The sequence below is a fragment of the Stegodyphus dumicola genome, chromosome X2 (genome assembly GCF_044657685.1).
Source record: "Stegodyphus dumicola isolate Sdum_Otavi_A_Nest chromosome X2, ASM4465768v1".
Taxonomy (NCBI): Eukaryota; Metazoa; Arthropoda; class Arachnida; order Araneae; family Eresidae; genus Stegodyphus; species Stegodyphus dumicola.
In genome coordinates, this window is record NC_140781.1 from 187,139,749 (window position 1) to 187,157,483 (window position 17,735).

The following is a 17,735-nucleotide window of genomic DNA, read 5'->3' on the forward strand; positions in this document are numbered from 1 at the left end:
TATCATGATGGAAGACATATACTTCAATTTTTTTCTCAGGCCAAATGCATCATGATATTGTTTTGGATTCCTAAAGCACAATTCTGTCTAACAGTCTGAACAGAAAACTGTGCCCGACTTTTTCAAAGTGTATAGTAACTTCAAAACTGACATTCAGATTTTGCCTAAATTTAAACATATCACTTTTTAGTTTGGAGGAATTCTAACATTATAAATCCTCAAATTTTTATGACTTCTATCACCAGCAGATGTAACTACTATTGATAATTAATTATACAGTAAAGAGTACAAAATTAGTTTTTCACCATTTATTACAAAATTAATGAAAAACATGTTTATCACATGAAATATGTATACAGTACATGCTGAAGACTAGGTATGATTGGCAGACTTGATGCACAACAGTTGTCAGGACTCCTCTAAAACATGAAAAAGTACATTTAGTTCAAGAAAGCAAAACAAACAAAATTAATATTTTAATTCTTCCGTCAGCAGCTATATAAACTTAATATGGATAACAAACTCATTAACAAACAAAAAAATATAAATTATTTTTATACAGAAATAAAGAAACTTGGAGCAAAATACTGAATAAGTTTACTGCAATAATATTGTAACTGAAAATACTTAATTTTTCACATTTACTTTTCTCATACTTGGAATCACCTATTAAGGGAAGGCAAATGAGTAGGAAAAAATATTTGAGTCTATTTGTGTACAATATGCATATGTTAAGCACTCAATAATTTAGGAATAATGATCAAACTGAAGATTTCCATTTCGGCTGTATTGATATATCATGCTTGATTGAACAATAGATTTTTGTGGTGAAATCAGGCAAGTCACCTGAATATGAACCATTTCCTTATATGGCAGAATATGCAATGAATATCTTCTAAGAAAATGGACACATTTGTGATAGACTTTGTTTAGTGAAACTGGTTTGCAATTATGTTACATATGGGAAAAAAAAAATCACACAAATATCAATGCAACCAGCCCATTCAACAAGACTTAATAAGAGGTCAAACTTCCAGCCTTCTTCTCCATCATTCAATACTAGGTCTCAAACTGATCTGAGTTTTATTTTGACAATTTTTTTAAATACATACATTAATAATATAAATCTTGAGAATAAAATAAACAGTATTCCATCAAAAAAAACTAGTGGTGTGCTCTAGTTTACAATACATAACAATACAATACAATAAAAGCCGTGTAACAAAATTCAAAGATATGATTCACATACAAAATAATAAAGCAGCTACAAAGTATTTTACTTAACCAATCAACACACATACATTTATCATAACTTCAAGTCATATATTAACCCTCAGCGTACGGCACCCGTGATTTCCACGGCATACGAAATCCGTCTCAATACGGGTCGCATGAAAATAGCATGTGTAAATATGTATTTTAAAATTAAAAACTATTAAAATTTCTGCATTATACTATTGTTTTTATAAAGATGTAAATAGTAATATATGAAGATACAGAATATAAAAAAAAAAGGCACCCCATATTTAAGAATCAAAATCACACCATATGCGTAGGGTTAAAATAAGAACAATTTCAGCTGACAAAAGATATTCCCTGAAGTTTTCAGCAACATGGATATATTTCCACATGCTCAAACTCATTTCCATATTTCTGCAATCTAACTCTGTAGTATGCTAGATACTTTTGATTATTGAAAATTAATTATTGAGTAATAATGCTTTTCAGATTTGCTCAAGAAGTGTTGCATCTATGCAATATTTATTATTTAAATTTCTACAATTTTATTATTATTGTTGTTATTGTTTTTATAAATCCTCAGCCTTTAGATTATTAGAATTAGATGCAGATAATCATGTTAAACACTGACCTCAGACTGAAAAAAAAAAAAAACAAATTTGGTGGTTTACATGTTAAAGAATATAAAACAGTAAAATGTTTTTTACGTATACAGTTAATAATGACAGATCTCATAGCTAGATAATACCATTCAGAAGCTTAATTTATGAAAGTGAGAATTTTCTTGCATAAGCACAGTAATGAAATGATCTCTATATATATTCAAAGAAAATTAATCTGGTGATTTCTTTAATAACCAGCTTTCCCAATATATGAAATAAAATACACAGCAGTATAAAATTACACAAAATTTTATAATTATTACGCAAAATTAAAATGCAGTCTACAAAAGAAAGTAAAAAAAAAAAAAACAGGTGTATGCTAACAGCTATGCAGAAAACATACCTAGTTTATTTTTACATTTTATAAACAAATTTTTTAACTGATATAACACTTGAATTTTTATAAGAAACAATTCATCTTAGGAAAGTATTCTTAAAAATTTCTAGATAACTGATGTGTAGGCCAGGATCCTTATGTTTAAGACACCAACCATAAACACGATTTACTTTAACTGAAATCATATAATGCAACACTTTTGGAGGAAAATTTTGAGAAAAATACAGTAGAGTCCACGATCTCAAATCATCACTTCATAGGTGATTTCTGATATTTTCAGATTTCAAATCATTAATTTCAACTGAGCAAGATGACATGTAGAAATTATAGAATTAAAAATATAACATGGTTAACTGTGAAATAGATTTAAGACTTTTAACAAAAAAACAAAGAATAAGCTCAATTCTGACATCTGTCTTATGAAATGTTTCTTTTAACATAGGTTCTTTAACCCCTTCGAGCCGGGTAGCGAAAACGCGCGCTTATCGTGAAGGCCGGCAGTGTCTTCCGCAAGCGTCTCTCCAGGGCCGGCGGCTTTTTTGCTACTAAGCCTAAATCCATGAAATTTCCGAAGTATCAACGCTTTGTTTAATAATGCTCTATAGAGTATTTAAACGGCTTATGCTTTATAAATATTTATATACATATACTTTAATTACCTTATTTCTTGTTTAAATGCATATTTTACACATTTTATTTTAATTACTCACCATTTTATGACTTTTAACATTATACATCTGAAAACTAAATATATTACTTAAAATTCTCTTTTCGTATGAAAAATTTTAAAACAGGGATCTACACACAGTCCTATGTTACATTCCTTGAACTCGTAATAACTCATTTGCCGTTTTGGAGGATTTTTCTGGGAATGTGAACAAACAAACATTTATCATAACTTCAAGTCATATATTAACCCTCAGCGTACGGCACCCGTGATTTCCACGGCATACGAAATCCGTCTCAATACGGGTCGCATGAAAATAGCATGTGTAAATATGTATTTTAAAATTAAAAACTATTAAAATTTCTGCATTATACTATTGTTTTTATAAAGATGTAAATAGTAATATATGAAGATACAGAATATAAAAAAAAAAGGCACCCCATATTTAAGAATCAAAATCACACCATATGCGTAGGGTTAAAATAAGAACAATTTCAGCTGACAAAAGATATTCCCTGAAGTTTTCAGCAACATGGATATATTTCCACATGCTCAAACTCATTTCCATATTTCTGCAATCTAACTCTGTAGTATGCTAGATACTTTTGATTATTGAAAATTAATTATTGAGTAATAATGCTTTTCAGATTTGCTCAAGAAGTGTTGCATCTATGCAATATTTATTATTTAAATTTCTACAATTTTATTATTATTGTTGTTATTGTTTTTATAAATCCTCAGCCTTTAGATTATTAGAATTAGATGCAGATAATCATGTTAAACACTGACCTCAGACTGAAAAAAAAAAAAAAAACAAATTTGGTGGTTTACATGTTAAAGAATATAAAACAGTAAAATGTTTTTTACGTATACAGTTAATAATGACAGATCTCATAGCTAGATAATACCATTCAGAAGCTTAATTTATGAAAGTGAGAATTTTCTTGCATAAGCACAGTAATGAAATGATCTCTATATATATTCAAAGAAAATTAATCTGGTGATTTCTTTAATAACCAGCTTTCCCAATATATGAAATAAAATACACAGCAGTATAAAATTACACAAAATTTTATAATTATTACGCAAAATTAAAATGCAGTCTACAAAAGAAAGTAAAAAAAAAAAACAAAAAAAAAAAAACAGGTGTATGCTAACAGCTATGCAGAAAACATACCTAGTTTATTTTTACATTTTATAAACAAATTTTTTAACTGATATAACACTTGAATTTTTATAAGAAACAATTCATCTTAGGAAAGTATTCTTAAAAATTTCTAGATAACTGATGTGTAGGCCAGGATCCTTATGTTTAAGACACCAACCATAAACACGATTTACTTTAACTGAAATCATATAATGCAACACTTTTGGAGGAAAATTTTGAGAAAAATACAGTAGAGTCCACGATCTCAAATCATCACTTCATAGGTGATTTCTGATATTTTCAGATTTCAAATCATTAATTTCAACTGAGCAAGATGACATGTAGAAATTATAGAATTAAAAATATAACATGGTTAACTGTGAAATAGATTTAAGACTTTTAACAAAAAAACAAAGAATAAGCTCAATTCTGACATCTGTCTTATGAAATGTTTCTTTTAACATAGGTTCTTTAACCCCTTCGAGCCGGGTAGCGAAAACGCGCGCTTATCGTGAAGGCCGGCAGTGTCTTCCGCAAGCGTCTCTCCAGGGCCGGCGGCTTTTTTGCTACTAAGCCTAAATCCATGAAATTTCCGAAGTATCAACGCTTTGTTTAATAATGCTCTATAGAGTATTTAAACGGCTTATGCTTTATAAATATTTATATACATATACTTTAATTACCTTATTTCTTGTTTAAATGCATATTTTACACATTTTATTTTAATTACTCACCATTTTATGACTTTTAACATTATACATCTGAAAACTAAATATATTACTTAAAATTCTCTTTTCGTATGAAAAATTTTAAAACAGGGATCTACACACAGTCCTATGTTACATTCCTTGAACTCGTAATAACTCATTTGCCGTTTTGGAGGATTTTTCTGGGAATGTGAACAAACAAAGCATCGTCATCTCATTTTCTTATCAGTCTCTTCTGAACAAAGTTTTGGAAAATGTCTTTCAGTTAATCTTTCAGAATCAATATCAGAATTTCAGAATCAATATCTGAAATATTTTGCATCATTTCTGCTATTTTATGCTTTGTTAAACATGTTCGACACTTCGACATTGAAACGGTAAAAACAGAAAGAATTCACGTCTAACAAGATCTAATTATTTTCTAAAAACTGAACTGTAAACCGAAATACTCAACGCTTTAGCGCATATAAAACTTCTACTTACAATAAACAACTACCACGTGCGAATAATGTGCGATTTAAAGAGACGTCATAAATCACGCCATTCGGAAACATTTAGTTCCCCGTTTGTTTATATAATCAAAAACACTTGTATGTGAGTCATGCTTCTCTCATTTCGAGTAGAAGGTCTAATGTACATGTATCTGAAACTAAATGGGCATACAGTGCCATCTTGTGGCAGAAATTATAGTTTGAAAAACGTTCCAAGGTACTGGCACAAATACGTGACAGTCGGTAGAAAATGCAACAATGCTCTGGCATTGCGTGTCGGCCGGTAGATAAGTGTGTTCGTTTCTGGCACGTATACGTGACAGTCGACGCGAAGGGGTTAAGAAATTTCATTCATTCTGTCTCCTAGGTTTTTATAGAGCTATAATATCTTGTTCAATTACAAAGTTCAGTTGTTCAAGTCCTGCTACTCATACGCCGAGAATTCTCATTAAATAGTCAACTAAAATCTTTTTATTCTCAACAGCTTTATAACTTTCTTCACTATTTGTGCTAATATTTTCTAGATTTATAAACATACCACAGATTTCATAACTCATTCAATGACTGATGATTAAGAAACTGTCATCACAGTGGAAAACTTGAGTTATATGATCCTCAAATTGGATATTCTTTGCATTATTCCACAAATCAGAAAATTTTTAACTTGTAATATAAGATTTAAAATGTGTGGCTATCACTACGGTTTTAATTCAACTGCAGCCAAGCTCTAGCACATCTCAGGTTTTCAGTGAAAATGCAATTACAGCCAGTGCCCCAAATAAGAGGAGACTCAGTTTTTTAATTTATTACTTTACTATTTGTCAACCATTTAACTTGTACATATATTGTGAGATTTCTTTAATTTGAATAATCACTTATTTTATGTTTGGAATCTCTACTATCACTTTTCTCTTTCTAGTTTTCCGTCAGAATGCAAAGGAGTTCATGACTATTTATAGCGACATTTTGTGAAGATTGTTAGAGCGTTATTCTAGACATGAGTTACTGTCTTTACCCTTGTATTACAATTGCTGATAGTCTAATTCATGATGGTGAAGTTCTGAGCCACCTTAGCATTAAAATCTGTGTAGCCTTTGGCTATTATTTATTTCAGTTTAGCTTTAATATTTAACTTACTACTTTTAGTTTCTAACCATAAGTGCTGGCACACTTGTAAGCACCAGGAGTGCCTTCTGTTCATCCTATTTAATTTAAAATATAGGGTCTTTTACGGAATTTGCAAGTTTCTGTTTTTACTTCTATACTTAGTGATAAGTTGTTTAATGTCTACAAACACTTTGATGTTAGCAAAAAAAGTCAAATTCTAAAATATATTTCATCTTTACATTAAATTTTAATTATTAATTTATTTTTACACATTTCCTGTTGCCCTTCTTTAAGACTCTCATACTTTAATTTTACATTATGTTCTGGCTATGATCATCATGAAATATAAAAGCTGGCTATGCATTATGCTAAGCATTTTAAAAAATGTCTGCTGACATGTCCTCTCATGACTCTTTAATGTTTCACACTACACATTTTATATGAATGAAAATATTTGAATTCTATGATGGTCTTAATGTTGCACTGATTTTAATATAGTTACTTACATTTCAACATGTGAAAAGTTTATGTCTATTGGTTTAATGACAGATGGTCAGTCTCAAGGAAAGAGTGAAATGGAGATATTAAAACAATGATTTTGATATAACACCAGTAATAATGATAATATACTGAACAAAATAATAACCAGGATTAAGTCAGAAAGGTAAGGAAAACAGCTGATAATGCTAGCAGAGTTTACAGTCACTAGATATTGAAGTTTTGACTATAAGACGTAAATAGGATTTTCTATAATTACTTCTATTACAATCTCAGCGATTCCCATTATTCAAACTTACTCTAAATTTACATAAGTGACAGAAGGCACAAACAACATCACAATAGATTTCATATTTTATTTACAATAAAATATGAAATTTTGGTACTTTTCCGTTTCGCCGGCGCAAATCTCGCCAAGCAGACTTTATTGGCGACAACATACAGTATACACATAAAAAATATTTAAAAAAATTTAGTTCTAAGAATTCTTTTAATTTCTTCATAAACATTTTAATATCGCTTAAATCTTTATAAAAAGCCAATAAATAAAGACAATAAATTTGTAAAAAGACATTAATTTAAGAATTTACTATGCTTTCAAGGTTCAACATCCTAATTCGCCGGTTTATATCACGTGACCCCAAGCAGTCTCATCTCACGTAAACTACTCTACAAAAATCTAATGCTCTCAGTAATTATCTACATTAATTTCAAGTTAAATCTTAATTTGGAACACAAGTTTAAATGCAAGAAATATTTCAATGCGTACGAATAGCTTACTCAGAAATTATGTAAAACTGCAGTGCTTTACTTCGCTAATGTATCCTTATTAGAATTGATGAATTTAACCCTTGACTTTACCTTTTCTATATTTTCGGCTTCGGGTAAGAGCTGTGATTGCATCCTAATTGACTTAATTACCGAAAATGGCCTTAGACATAAAACTGAACTATCTGATCAAAATTCTATGTAATTATAGTATGCCAGTATTGACAGAAACAATCAATCTGATAAGAAAAAGCTGCAACTTGTTTTGAAAATGTGGCATAAAAGGTTACCAGCGAGAATATTCCGTTTGCATTGGTTGTACTATTATTGGCGACTTTATCGCTTGCGCCGGCAAAATGGAAAAGTACCGAAATTTTAACACAAATTCTAGACTTACAGAATTAAAAGAATTTACCTCACTAAAATGGAAAAAGACTTGAAAAACTTTGTACTGATCTATATGCTTCCATCAATGCAAATTCAACATGAGGACCATATAGATGAATAAACGGTTCTAAAAATAGTTTGTACAAGTAGTAAGCTCCATTTTTTCCAATAGGAGCAGAACACCAACCCAGGAACAAGAGCTAAAATAAGAAGTTGAAATAAACATAACAGAATAATAATTTACTAATAAATGTAGAAAGTTTAAGTATTAGCACATACCACCTTACTGCAATTTGGCAATGTTTTAAAGAAAGAACAAAGATGAAGACTTAAAACTGTGAACATTTATTACATTGCACATATATTATTACATGTTTCACAAGAATAAATTGAATAAATACAAATTTAATTAATTCTTTGCACCATTGCTGCAAGGAATGAAATTTAAATTTTAACAAAAATGGATATACGTAAAAAAGCAAATTTAAAGTTAAAATAATGTGCAAACATATAAAAGAATTAATTTTTGAACTAATTTACAATATCATTTAAATTCAGATTGCATAAGTAAATCAAGTGCAAAACCAAAACATGAAAATAAATTCACCAATTTAGCAAATTAAAATTAATCTAAAAAATTTTTTAAAATGCATAAGTGAATAAAAAAAAATTTTTTTTTAAGTTTAATTTAATACTAAACTTACTTCTCAAAATACTTCATTATTAATATTTTCCTTTATACATTTAATTTTAATTGCTAATTACTCAAGGTACCACTTAATTGGTATTTCTTTTTGGACTTTCTTCACTACTTTTGGTTTTGACTTTTACCCTTGCTTGCATGAATGACGAAACATGAATTGAATGATTGAAGAGTTAGTTAGGAAGCAACTTCCCCTTGATAAGTCTGTCTCTTGCCTGCTCAACAGTCATTCACTTATGAATTTTTAAAAATTTTTTAGATTAATTTTAAGTTACTAAATTGGTGAATTTATTTTCATGTTTTGGTTTTGCACTTGATTTACTTATGCAATCTGAATTTAAATGATATTGTAAATTAGTTCGAAAATTAATTCTTTTATATGTTTGCACATTATTTTAACTTTAAATTTGCTTTTTTATGTATATACATTTTTGTTAAAATCTATATTATTACATGTTTATTTTACATTTTACTAACATTTACATTAAACATAATCAGTAAGATTTCTTTTCAAGTAATGTTTTGTTGGACACTTTGGGATTATTGCTTTAAAATTAGGGATTTCACAGCAACTGTTTTCATGCAGAAATGTTACCACAATTTCTTTCACTGCATGGGAATCCTACAAATGAACATTTCAAAACTCAAATTTGAGATAATAAAATATAACAATTTCCCAGTCTGCCTTTAAAAACTATTGGGACTTGGAATTCAGCAAATATAACAATACAAAAATGATGACAGTTTTTGTAAAAACTAATAAATTGTTATGTGCATGGTTGCCAAAGTTTGAAGTATTCTGAAAATTTTAGCAAGGTGCCAGCACTAATATATAAGTACCATTTAAATCAGCTATATACACTTGACTAAATGGAATGCGCATAATTAACAGAATAAATTACTGATATACATGCAGCTTATTGTAACTAATATGAAAGATTTACACAATTTAGAGATGAATATATGCTTTAAAAGAATCAAATATGGAATATCTTTACCCAAAAAATTCTGAACAAGTATAGCTGCTGAGTTAATAATTTACTTAAGTAATTATTAATAATATGTACAAATAACTTTTTTTCACTAACAACTTCTGCACATAATATATTATCAAATGCTAGTTCACTGGAATTTGATGCATTTTTCAAGCAAAGTTTAATTAAAATTATGTAACTTGCCCAAGTTCTACCCAAATTTTTAACAAGGATATATCTTACAACAGAATTCAGAGCTCTTGTATCTTTTTCCTTAAAAGAGCTTTTAGAGTTCTTGTGTAGGCTTTTAAGCTGTCAGATCCATCCTTCAAGGTCATTGTATGTACAGTAGGGGATTTGAACCTGGTCCCAATATCATGAGTAGTCAGTTGCCTCCAGTAATGAACATAATTTCTGTGGCAATTTGTTACTCATTTTGAACACTTGCAAACCATAACATTAAGCATCAATCATGATCACTACATACTGCTATAAAAAAAACCCCATCTAGAAAAATTCAGGGCTTTATAATTTTCAATATTGTACTTTTAAGATGAACTGCAACTCTAAAAAAGTTACTCTTTTTAAAAGTCTTCATGCCATAAACTAGCACATGGAGCATAAATATCAAACAGAATAATGGCAGAACTTGAAGTTTTATTAGTTTGTAAAAGTACTTTCCAATTAACTGTGTGCGCAGGCACACCTCTCACTAGAAAGTCATGATCTTATTGGTGACCAATTTTTTAACAAGCTAACTTTTAAAACGAAACAGCAATTTTCAAAATGCTGCCATGCTAAGAATTCCATACAAGAGTTATAAATCAATAAAATTCAAAAACCAAGGAACATTAGCAATAACATTCCTAAGCTGTTATTCTCTCCATATACATAGTATTCTGTTTTCACTTAAAAAACATCAGGATTGCACAAAATCGGTTTTATGCTGCTTAAGCATCGTACACCAGTCAAAACAGAGGCATGCTATGCACATACCTGGGTTGACATAGAAATACTTTTTGACGACATCATAGGTTATCACAGAATCACTATTGCAACATAGAGAACAAACATGCATGTGCCATTTGGACCGATTTATTCTTAAAATGAGGTGGGTGGAATCATGTCGTAGGGATTTTTTCTGTTTTACGTTTTCCCTGTAATTTCCACAGCATTCAAAGGGCACAGACATAAGAAGACAAAATTACTTTTAAGTAATCCAAGCTGATATGCTGATCATCATTTATTATTAGCTATTTTATTAAATTGGGTTTAATATTAAGCATTTATATTTTTATATTCTTAAAGCATTTATTTATATATTCTTAAAAATACAAGTGTTTTCTAAAATTTGTTTTGCAGTATAACATTATTTTATAAAAAAAAAATAAGTAAATCTTAATTATAATTATTCAATTATTATTTTTTATTTATGATTTTCATTATTATATTATTATTACAATTAATTCTAATAATTTCATTATTAAAATTAATTATAATAATTATATGGCAATAATAATTATTATGTTGTAATTGATAATTAGTTTATCTTTTTTATCTTCGAGCTACGATCTATTTGCCTTATTACACACTGAAAAAAATTTCCTAATAATTAATTATAATGATTATACAGTGATAAATAATTATTATATTTATTGAGTGATTATAGTAATTATAATAACTATATTATAATAAATAAATATTACATCACTTCGATTTTTGCGCTGAAAGCTATATGCAGTATTACATGTACTGGGGAGCTAAAAAACGAAATTTCTTACCTCAGTACTTATTATTCTGTATCACAATCACTACACATATCCAAGTTGTCTTCCTCTTCATCGGAGGGAATAATCAAAGATTCGCATAAATCTTCAATCAAACCATCTTTTTCCCTGTAGTTATTTTATACACGAGTGCAGCACTTCTATTTTTCTATCGTTACGCTTTCAAGAGCTTCTTTTGCAATTTTTAATAATTTATTCATTTCAATGTCTCCAGTTGTGTTGCAGTTCTGAACAAATTGCTTTATTTCACCCCATACGAATTCAATTACACTAATGTCGCAGTGGTATGGGGGCACACGTAGAGCCATAAAACCATGTTTTTCGAGCATTGAATCAAATTTATGAGACTTTTCTTTAGGAGCATTTTATTTCACAAGCTCCATTAACTACACTTTCCTTCAAACTGGAGAGAATTGCACATTTTTGTTAAGTAACCAATGGATCATTTCTTCTTCTCAGCTTGCCATAGTTGGACATTTATTTACTTGAACAGTGTGGTAAGAGGCATTGTCTAGAATCAATACAGCATTTGGTGGAAGATTCAGAATGAGTTTTTCGGAAGTCCACTTTTCAAAAACAGTAGAATTCATTTATCCGAGATAGTGCCTAGTGCCCCAGATGTGGTATTTGCTTCATATACTAGAGACGTATCAGGTAAAAATCCCATATCTCCTTCAGCACATAAAACAATAATTCTTTTCAATGCATTGCCGCTCAGCACAACGTCAAAAACTGCTTCCGATTGCCAACACTTTGAAAATGTTATGTTACTATCCACCCAGGTTTCATCCAAGTAAATGAGAGGTCTTCTTTCACGACGAAATTACCTCACTTTTCTAAGATACTGCGTTTGTTTTAATACAATGTCACTTTATTCAATTAAAACTTTTCTCTTGCTTTGGCTTTTTCTCCATACAGATCCCATACTATGCAGTACATTTTTTAATGTTTCTCTTTTCCATTTAAAATCAATCTTTTCTTACAGCACAGAAGCAGCAACTTTGAAAGGGATGGAAATTTTTTTTCCCTTAATATAAAATTCATGAACAGTTCTTCGAGCACAGAAACTATTCAGCTCCCAGTTTCTTGTGTGCTTTTCCTTTACAGCTAATGAATTTAAAGATAATTGCTTTGGCAATAGGAAACACTGGCTGCTATTTTCACAGACATGCAATTCAGGATTACAGATGTTTAGCTTGAATTATGATTACATCCTTAAAAGGGATTCACACTCACTTTGTTTCACATAGCACAAATTTTTTACTTTTAATGCAGTCATAATTCGCTTTCTAAAACTAGATGAAAATTTTATTAAGTTTACAATAAAATCTTAAATATATATCAAAAACATATCACAGGACATACTTGCATATAAGTAGAAAACTGAAGACAGAAGATTAATTATTGAGAATGCACCTGAAGGGTAGCTACTAACATAAAAATGCCTTCAGTTTAGTTTATTAGATTACGGCGAAGCACTCGAGGGCTATCTGCCTTAAGGGAGAGATGCCTTCGTGGAGGACTTTTTAGGGGAAACTGGCTCGTATACATGTTACACATGGGGAAAACCACGATAACACCCATGCAGCCAGCCCGTTTGCGGGATTCGAACCTCGGACCAAACTACCAGTGTTCAGCGACATTACCGCTCAGCCGCTGATGGGCCAAAAAAAAATGCCTTCAGATGGAATTTATAGGAAACACAGACTCGTATTTAAACAGCACATGAAAAATGACACCAAAACTCCTTTGCAGTTGGCCTCAACAACTACATACTTTTGAATCAATGTTCATTATGAATTTGATTCCAACCAGTATTTCAAACAAGGCTTAATTCTAAAATTTAAGAGAATCAGATCTCAAATAAATTATGTCAGCAATAATGAAAAAATAAAATAATAAATTATTAATAATAATTAAATCAATGATAAACATTTAAAATAAAAACAATAATTAATGTATTGGTAAAATCTCAGTATCTCAAATCTCCAGTATGTCCAAAAAAAATTATTACGTATTAAATATATTTTCCCAGAGCTATCCTGAAGTAATTTCTTTGAAACCACTAATATCTTGAATTTCCATTTCAGATTTTCTAATTCAGCAGTTCAACCACTTCATTCCTGTAAAAAGAAATATTTGCAAGTGGTTCCTTCTATAATCTTCAGGTTTTAATACAATCTTAATTGTTCTTAACTTCTTTTTACATGTTCTAAGAGGTATAACACAGTACATGGAGAATTTTTAGCAACCTTTAGCCTCCAATAAAATACTGATCAATCAGAAAATTACTAATTTTTCACCAATTAATTCTCTATGAATCCTTAATTTTTTTGGGTGGAGATATACACTATGGTTACAATACATGAGAATTAACAAATATAGTCTAAGTCACCAGTTACAGGAAAACTATAAAAATGTGCTGGTTAAAGAAGCAGAGGAAACTGTTAACACACTGTATATCTTTCCATTTTATGACATTACTTTTTCTTACTTCTCAGCCTTTAAAACCCTTTTAACGAAATGAAAATTTTACCCTAAAACCAATCCAGGATCAGGTGAAGAGTCCAATCCGATACACAGCTAAGAAAAAATACTTTTCTTTTCAAAAGTCAGCAAGGTTTAAATTTTTTATTCTATATTTGACACAGAAAATAAGCCATACATTCCATTACTAATTAATACCTGTCTTACTAAAAGTAATGCTATACAAATAAGAACTTCTTACTGATAGAATGCAGTTTCATTAAAATGAAATGTCAAAGCTCAGTTCATTTACTGCCCGAGTATGGCAAGCTGAAAACCATTTCCGAAAGCCTATATTTTAGGGTGCCCCTTGGATTATTGCTAAGTTGTTGTTTCATTTATGGTAACCTGAGTAGTTGAATGTTATGGAAACCCTATTTTGACGTGATTAGTTGTGCGATTGCGATGAATTTGACTGATGGGAAAATATTTGTAAAGGTTTATTTTCTAAGTTAGATGTCAGTTAGGAAGTACATTGCTTTATTTTGTGCTGTACACCATAAAATGGCCGGTGCTGTACAGCGTATATGTGATGTGATTAATTTGAAGTTTCTATACAGTTTGGAATGAAAGGAGAAAAAAGCATTAATTGACTGGTGTGTAAGTGAAAGTTTACTTAGTAGTCATTATAAGCGTTCTGTTTGTATGAAGGAAATATGCATGGTCGAACATAAAGATAATTCAGATGGCTTTGAACGAGTTTGTCATAAGAAAGGTTCATGCAAGAAGTGCCATCAACAGTCTGGCACTATGGAGGATATTTTTGACTCTTATTTTTGTGAATTTATGTGGTGACCGCAGTATGCATATCCTAGTTCAGATAATTTTTGAAAGTTTTTGGATGCTGTTATGGAATTTTGTGTGCCACAGACTGAAGACGTACAAATTTCTAAATATGGCAAGTCGATATTTCCTTTTTGTAGTGTGTATATGTGATAATATGCATCTCCTTTTTTATGTTACTTCATTGTGCAATTTAAAATGCAGTTTATTGAGCTTCAATTAGCTATACATATTTTGTTCAATTTTGGTGATGATTAACTTTGTTTTAACATTATATGACATCATCATTCTCCTGATTCTTTCTTAAGTGAAAATAGATTGATGTGTACATGGACAAAGTCAAGGGAGAGAGAGCAATGCCGAATTTGTGCAATTCTCCGATTTCTTTTGAGTGAAAATAGATCGATGTGTACATGGACACAGAGTTTGCGCAATTCTTTAACTTGTTATTTTGGTTATTTTGGCTCTGCGCAGTGGCCATCCTTAAATTGTGCCTTGCTGGCCAATCGCCAAAAATGGACAATTTTCACCAAGGGGCACCCTGAAATATATTTTTACCCCATTTCAACAGCTGAGATGTAACAGGACGAGATCTGACTGAATTTAGGAACTAGTTTATTTAACAGATTACACAACCCACAGAAGGGCAATCTGCTTAATAGAAGGAAATTTTTAAGTACTGGATCTACAGCTTTAGCCACTCAGCCATAATGGAGCTTAACATTAATCATAACTAAGCTTAACACTGTAGTTTAATATTCCCTCCATAACAAATTCTGAAAATTAAAAAAATAAATAAAAATAAAAAATTAGAAATTACCTTACACACTGGATACAATGGAATCCAAAAAAACAGAAAATCTGTAATGATTTCTAAGACATTGAAAACAGCAAATACAATCCAATAAATTAACCAGACAGTATCATCATTTTGATTAGGTGTTGTAATTGCCAAGAACCTACAAGAATCAAAAATGCAAAGTCAAGAGTTACGATTACATTGTTTTAATAACAGTGCTTCCATTAATCATCCAAAAATATAACTTAATAACATTTAAAATTTTGCACACAAAATGAAAGCACCAATATAGACTCACTAAGCATTCTAAAGTATCATCGAATTTCCTTCATTAAGCAAGTACCTAAATAAGTTCTTCACAAAATACATTTAAAAACTTAATTATAAAATAATTATAAAGCACTTACGAGCAATATGCGGGATATATAATTCCTATGCTAAGATAAAGGACGTAGTAGAGCAGGGAACTACCTACAAAAACAAGGAGCATGCATGCACACTTTTAAATCATCATATACAGATAAAAAATATTCTTAAGCTGGACAGGGCATCAGAAGAATCTAAAGTTTCATTTCCCAATATCAGGAAATTTTAACACTTTACTGCTGGAAAGTATAATAATGCAATAAGAAGAATACTTCAAAAGCATAAAATTTAACAAGCTATTAAAAAAGCGCATGCGATTAATTAAATACTATCAAAACAAAAATAATTCCCACTAAAACAATATTACACAGTAATGACGCCAGCGAAGTACAACAAAATAATGCAAAAAAATAATAAATAAATACAACTTAAGACGTGCAGACGACGCAATATTACAGCGACTTATTTTAGACTGCAGAAAGCAATAAAACCGCGTTCCAAAAAAATAGAACACCTACAAATTTTAATTTTTCGATTATAACATCTAATCAATGGTATCTTACTTCGAGGCATGTTGACACGAGCGTACGTTAATGCGATCAAGACATTACAACGAAAGCCATCTCCAATAGGAAGGTTTTTCAACAATGGATATCGCAGTTCCTCCCTTTCAAAGTTGTCTCTTTAGAAGTCAGCGAATAGAAAGTTCAGATTTCCGCGAACTTGCCAGTCACGTGATCCACGGGACGCACGCAGGAGCTATTACGTAATGTACTTTCGATGCCTGGTGACTTTTTTAGTTGTATCGTTTCGTCAAATTCTTAACACCCTTCTTATAAACGCCAACGTAAAATCTTAGGATTAGTATCTGTTTATAATTCAAATAGGGGTAGGGAATATAACATTTTACGTCTCTTTTGCTTTGCTGATGATTATCTACAAATTCTTATGCTTCGAGATAGCCTAGAATAAAGGTTCTCAAACTTTTTTTTTCTCATGCACCCCTTTCTGCCCTCGTTTCTAAAAGTTGAAAAATATATCATACATTTATTTAGATTATTTTTAACGTGTTTTATCAATTATAGAACAAAAATGACTGAAAATATTCATAAATACCAAAACTTTTACAAACACAAATAAGTGGTTTTTTTTTTTAATTCATAAACAAAAACTAAATATTGAACAACAAGGGTCGATCGTATCCCCTCCTGAAACTATGAAATTCTCCCTTGGGGGACTTACTCCCTGGCTGAGAAACCCTGATCAAAAACTACACAGTTTCGACACTTTTCAGCTTTTGAGTACAATCGTAATTCAAGCCGAAGCTTCAGTTAAGATCAAATTTTGCAATTAAAGTGCGGCCGCCTGGAGTTAGTGTACAGCCGATGATGAAATTCTGGTGTCCTATCCATTTATACTTATACCTGTATTTTGATTTAATGATTAACTTTTTTTACCAATACCATAATTTATTGTTTGTTCTATCAATTTACTCTTTATTTATTTTCAAATAGTCATATTCTATTATTTTATTTCTTTGTTTTTATTTAACTTTCTTAATCATCTTTCATAGGGCTCTGACACTACTAACTTTCGAAATCTAAGAATAAAAATTCGTTTCTAGCATCGAGATAAACCGTAAACAAATATCAGTACACTAGCATGTGAAAAGTAAACTCTTTTATAAAAATGCATATAATTTGCGAAAATAAACATTACCCTTTTCTGCCTATTTCATAAAAATATGACAGCTAATATGCATACTTTAAAACAGCTTACAGTTTGGA

At 30.3% G+C, this 17,735-nt stretch overlaps 1 protein-coding gene across 1 annotated transcript; it reads right to left on the reverse strand.

Moving 5' to 3' along the window:
- Positions 1–293: 293 nt before the first annotated feature.
- On the reverse strand, positions 294–16,655 carry LOC118184158 (receptor expression-enhancing protein 6-like). The gene is made up of 5 exons (XM_035353806.2): positions 16,512–16,655; positions 15,990–16,053; positions 15,604–15,742; positions 8,039–8,210; positions 294–419 (listed from the first exon to the last, which is right to left on the reverse strand). Exons 1-4 carry the CDS (start codon positions 16,519–16,521, stop codon positions 8,043–8,045), a joined length of 381 nt encoding a protein of 126 aa, XP_035209697.1. The 5' UTR covers positions 16,522–16,655; the 3' UTR covers positions 294–419; positions 8,039–8,042.
- Positions 16,656–17,735: the final 1,080 nt, after the last annotated feature.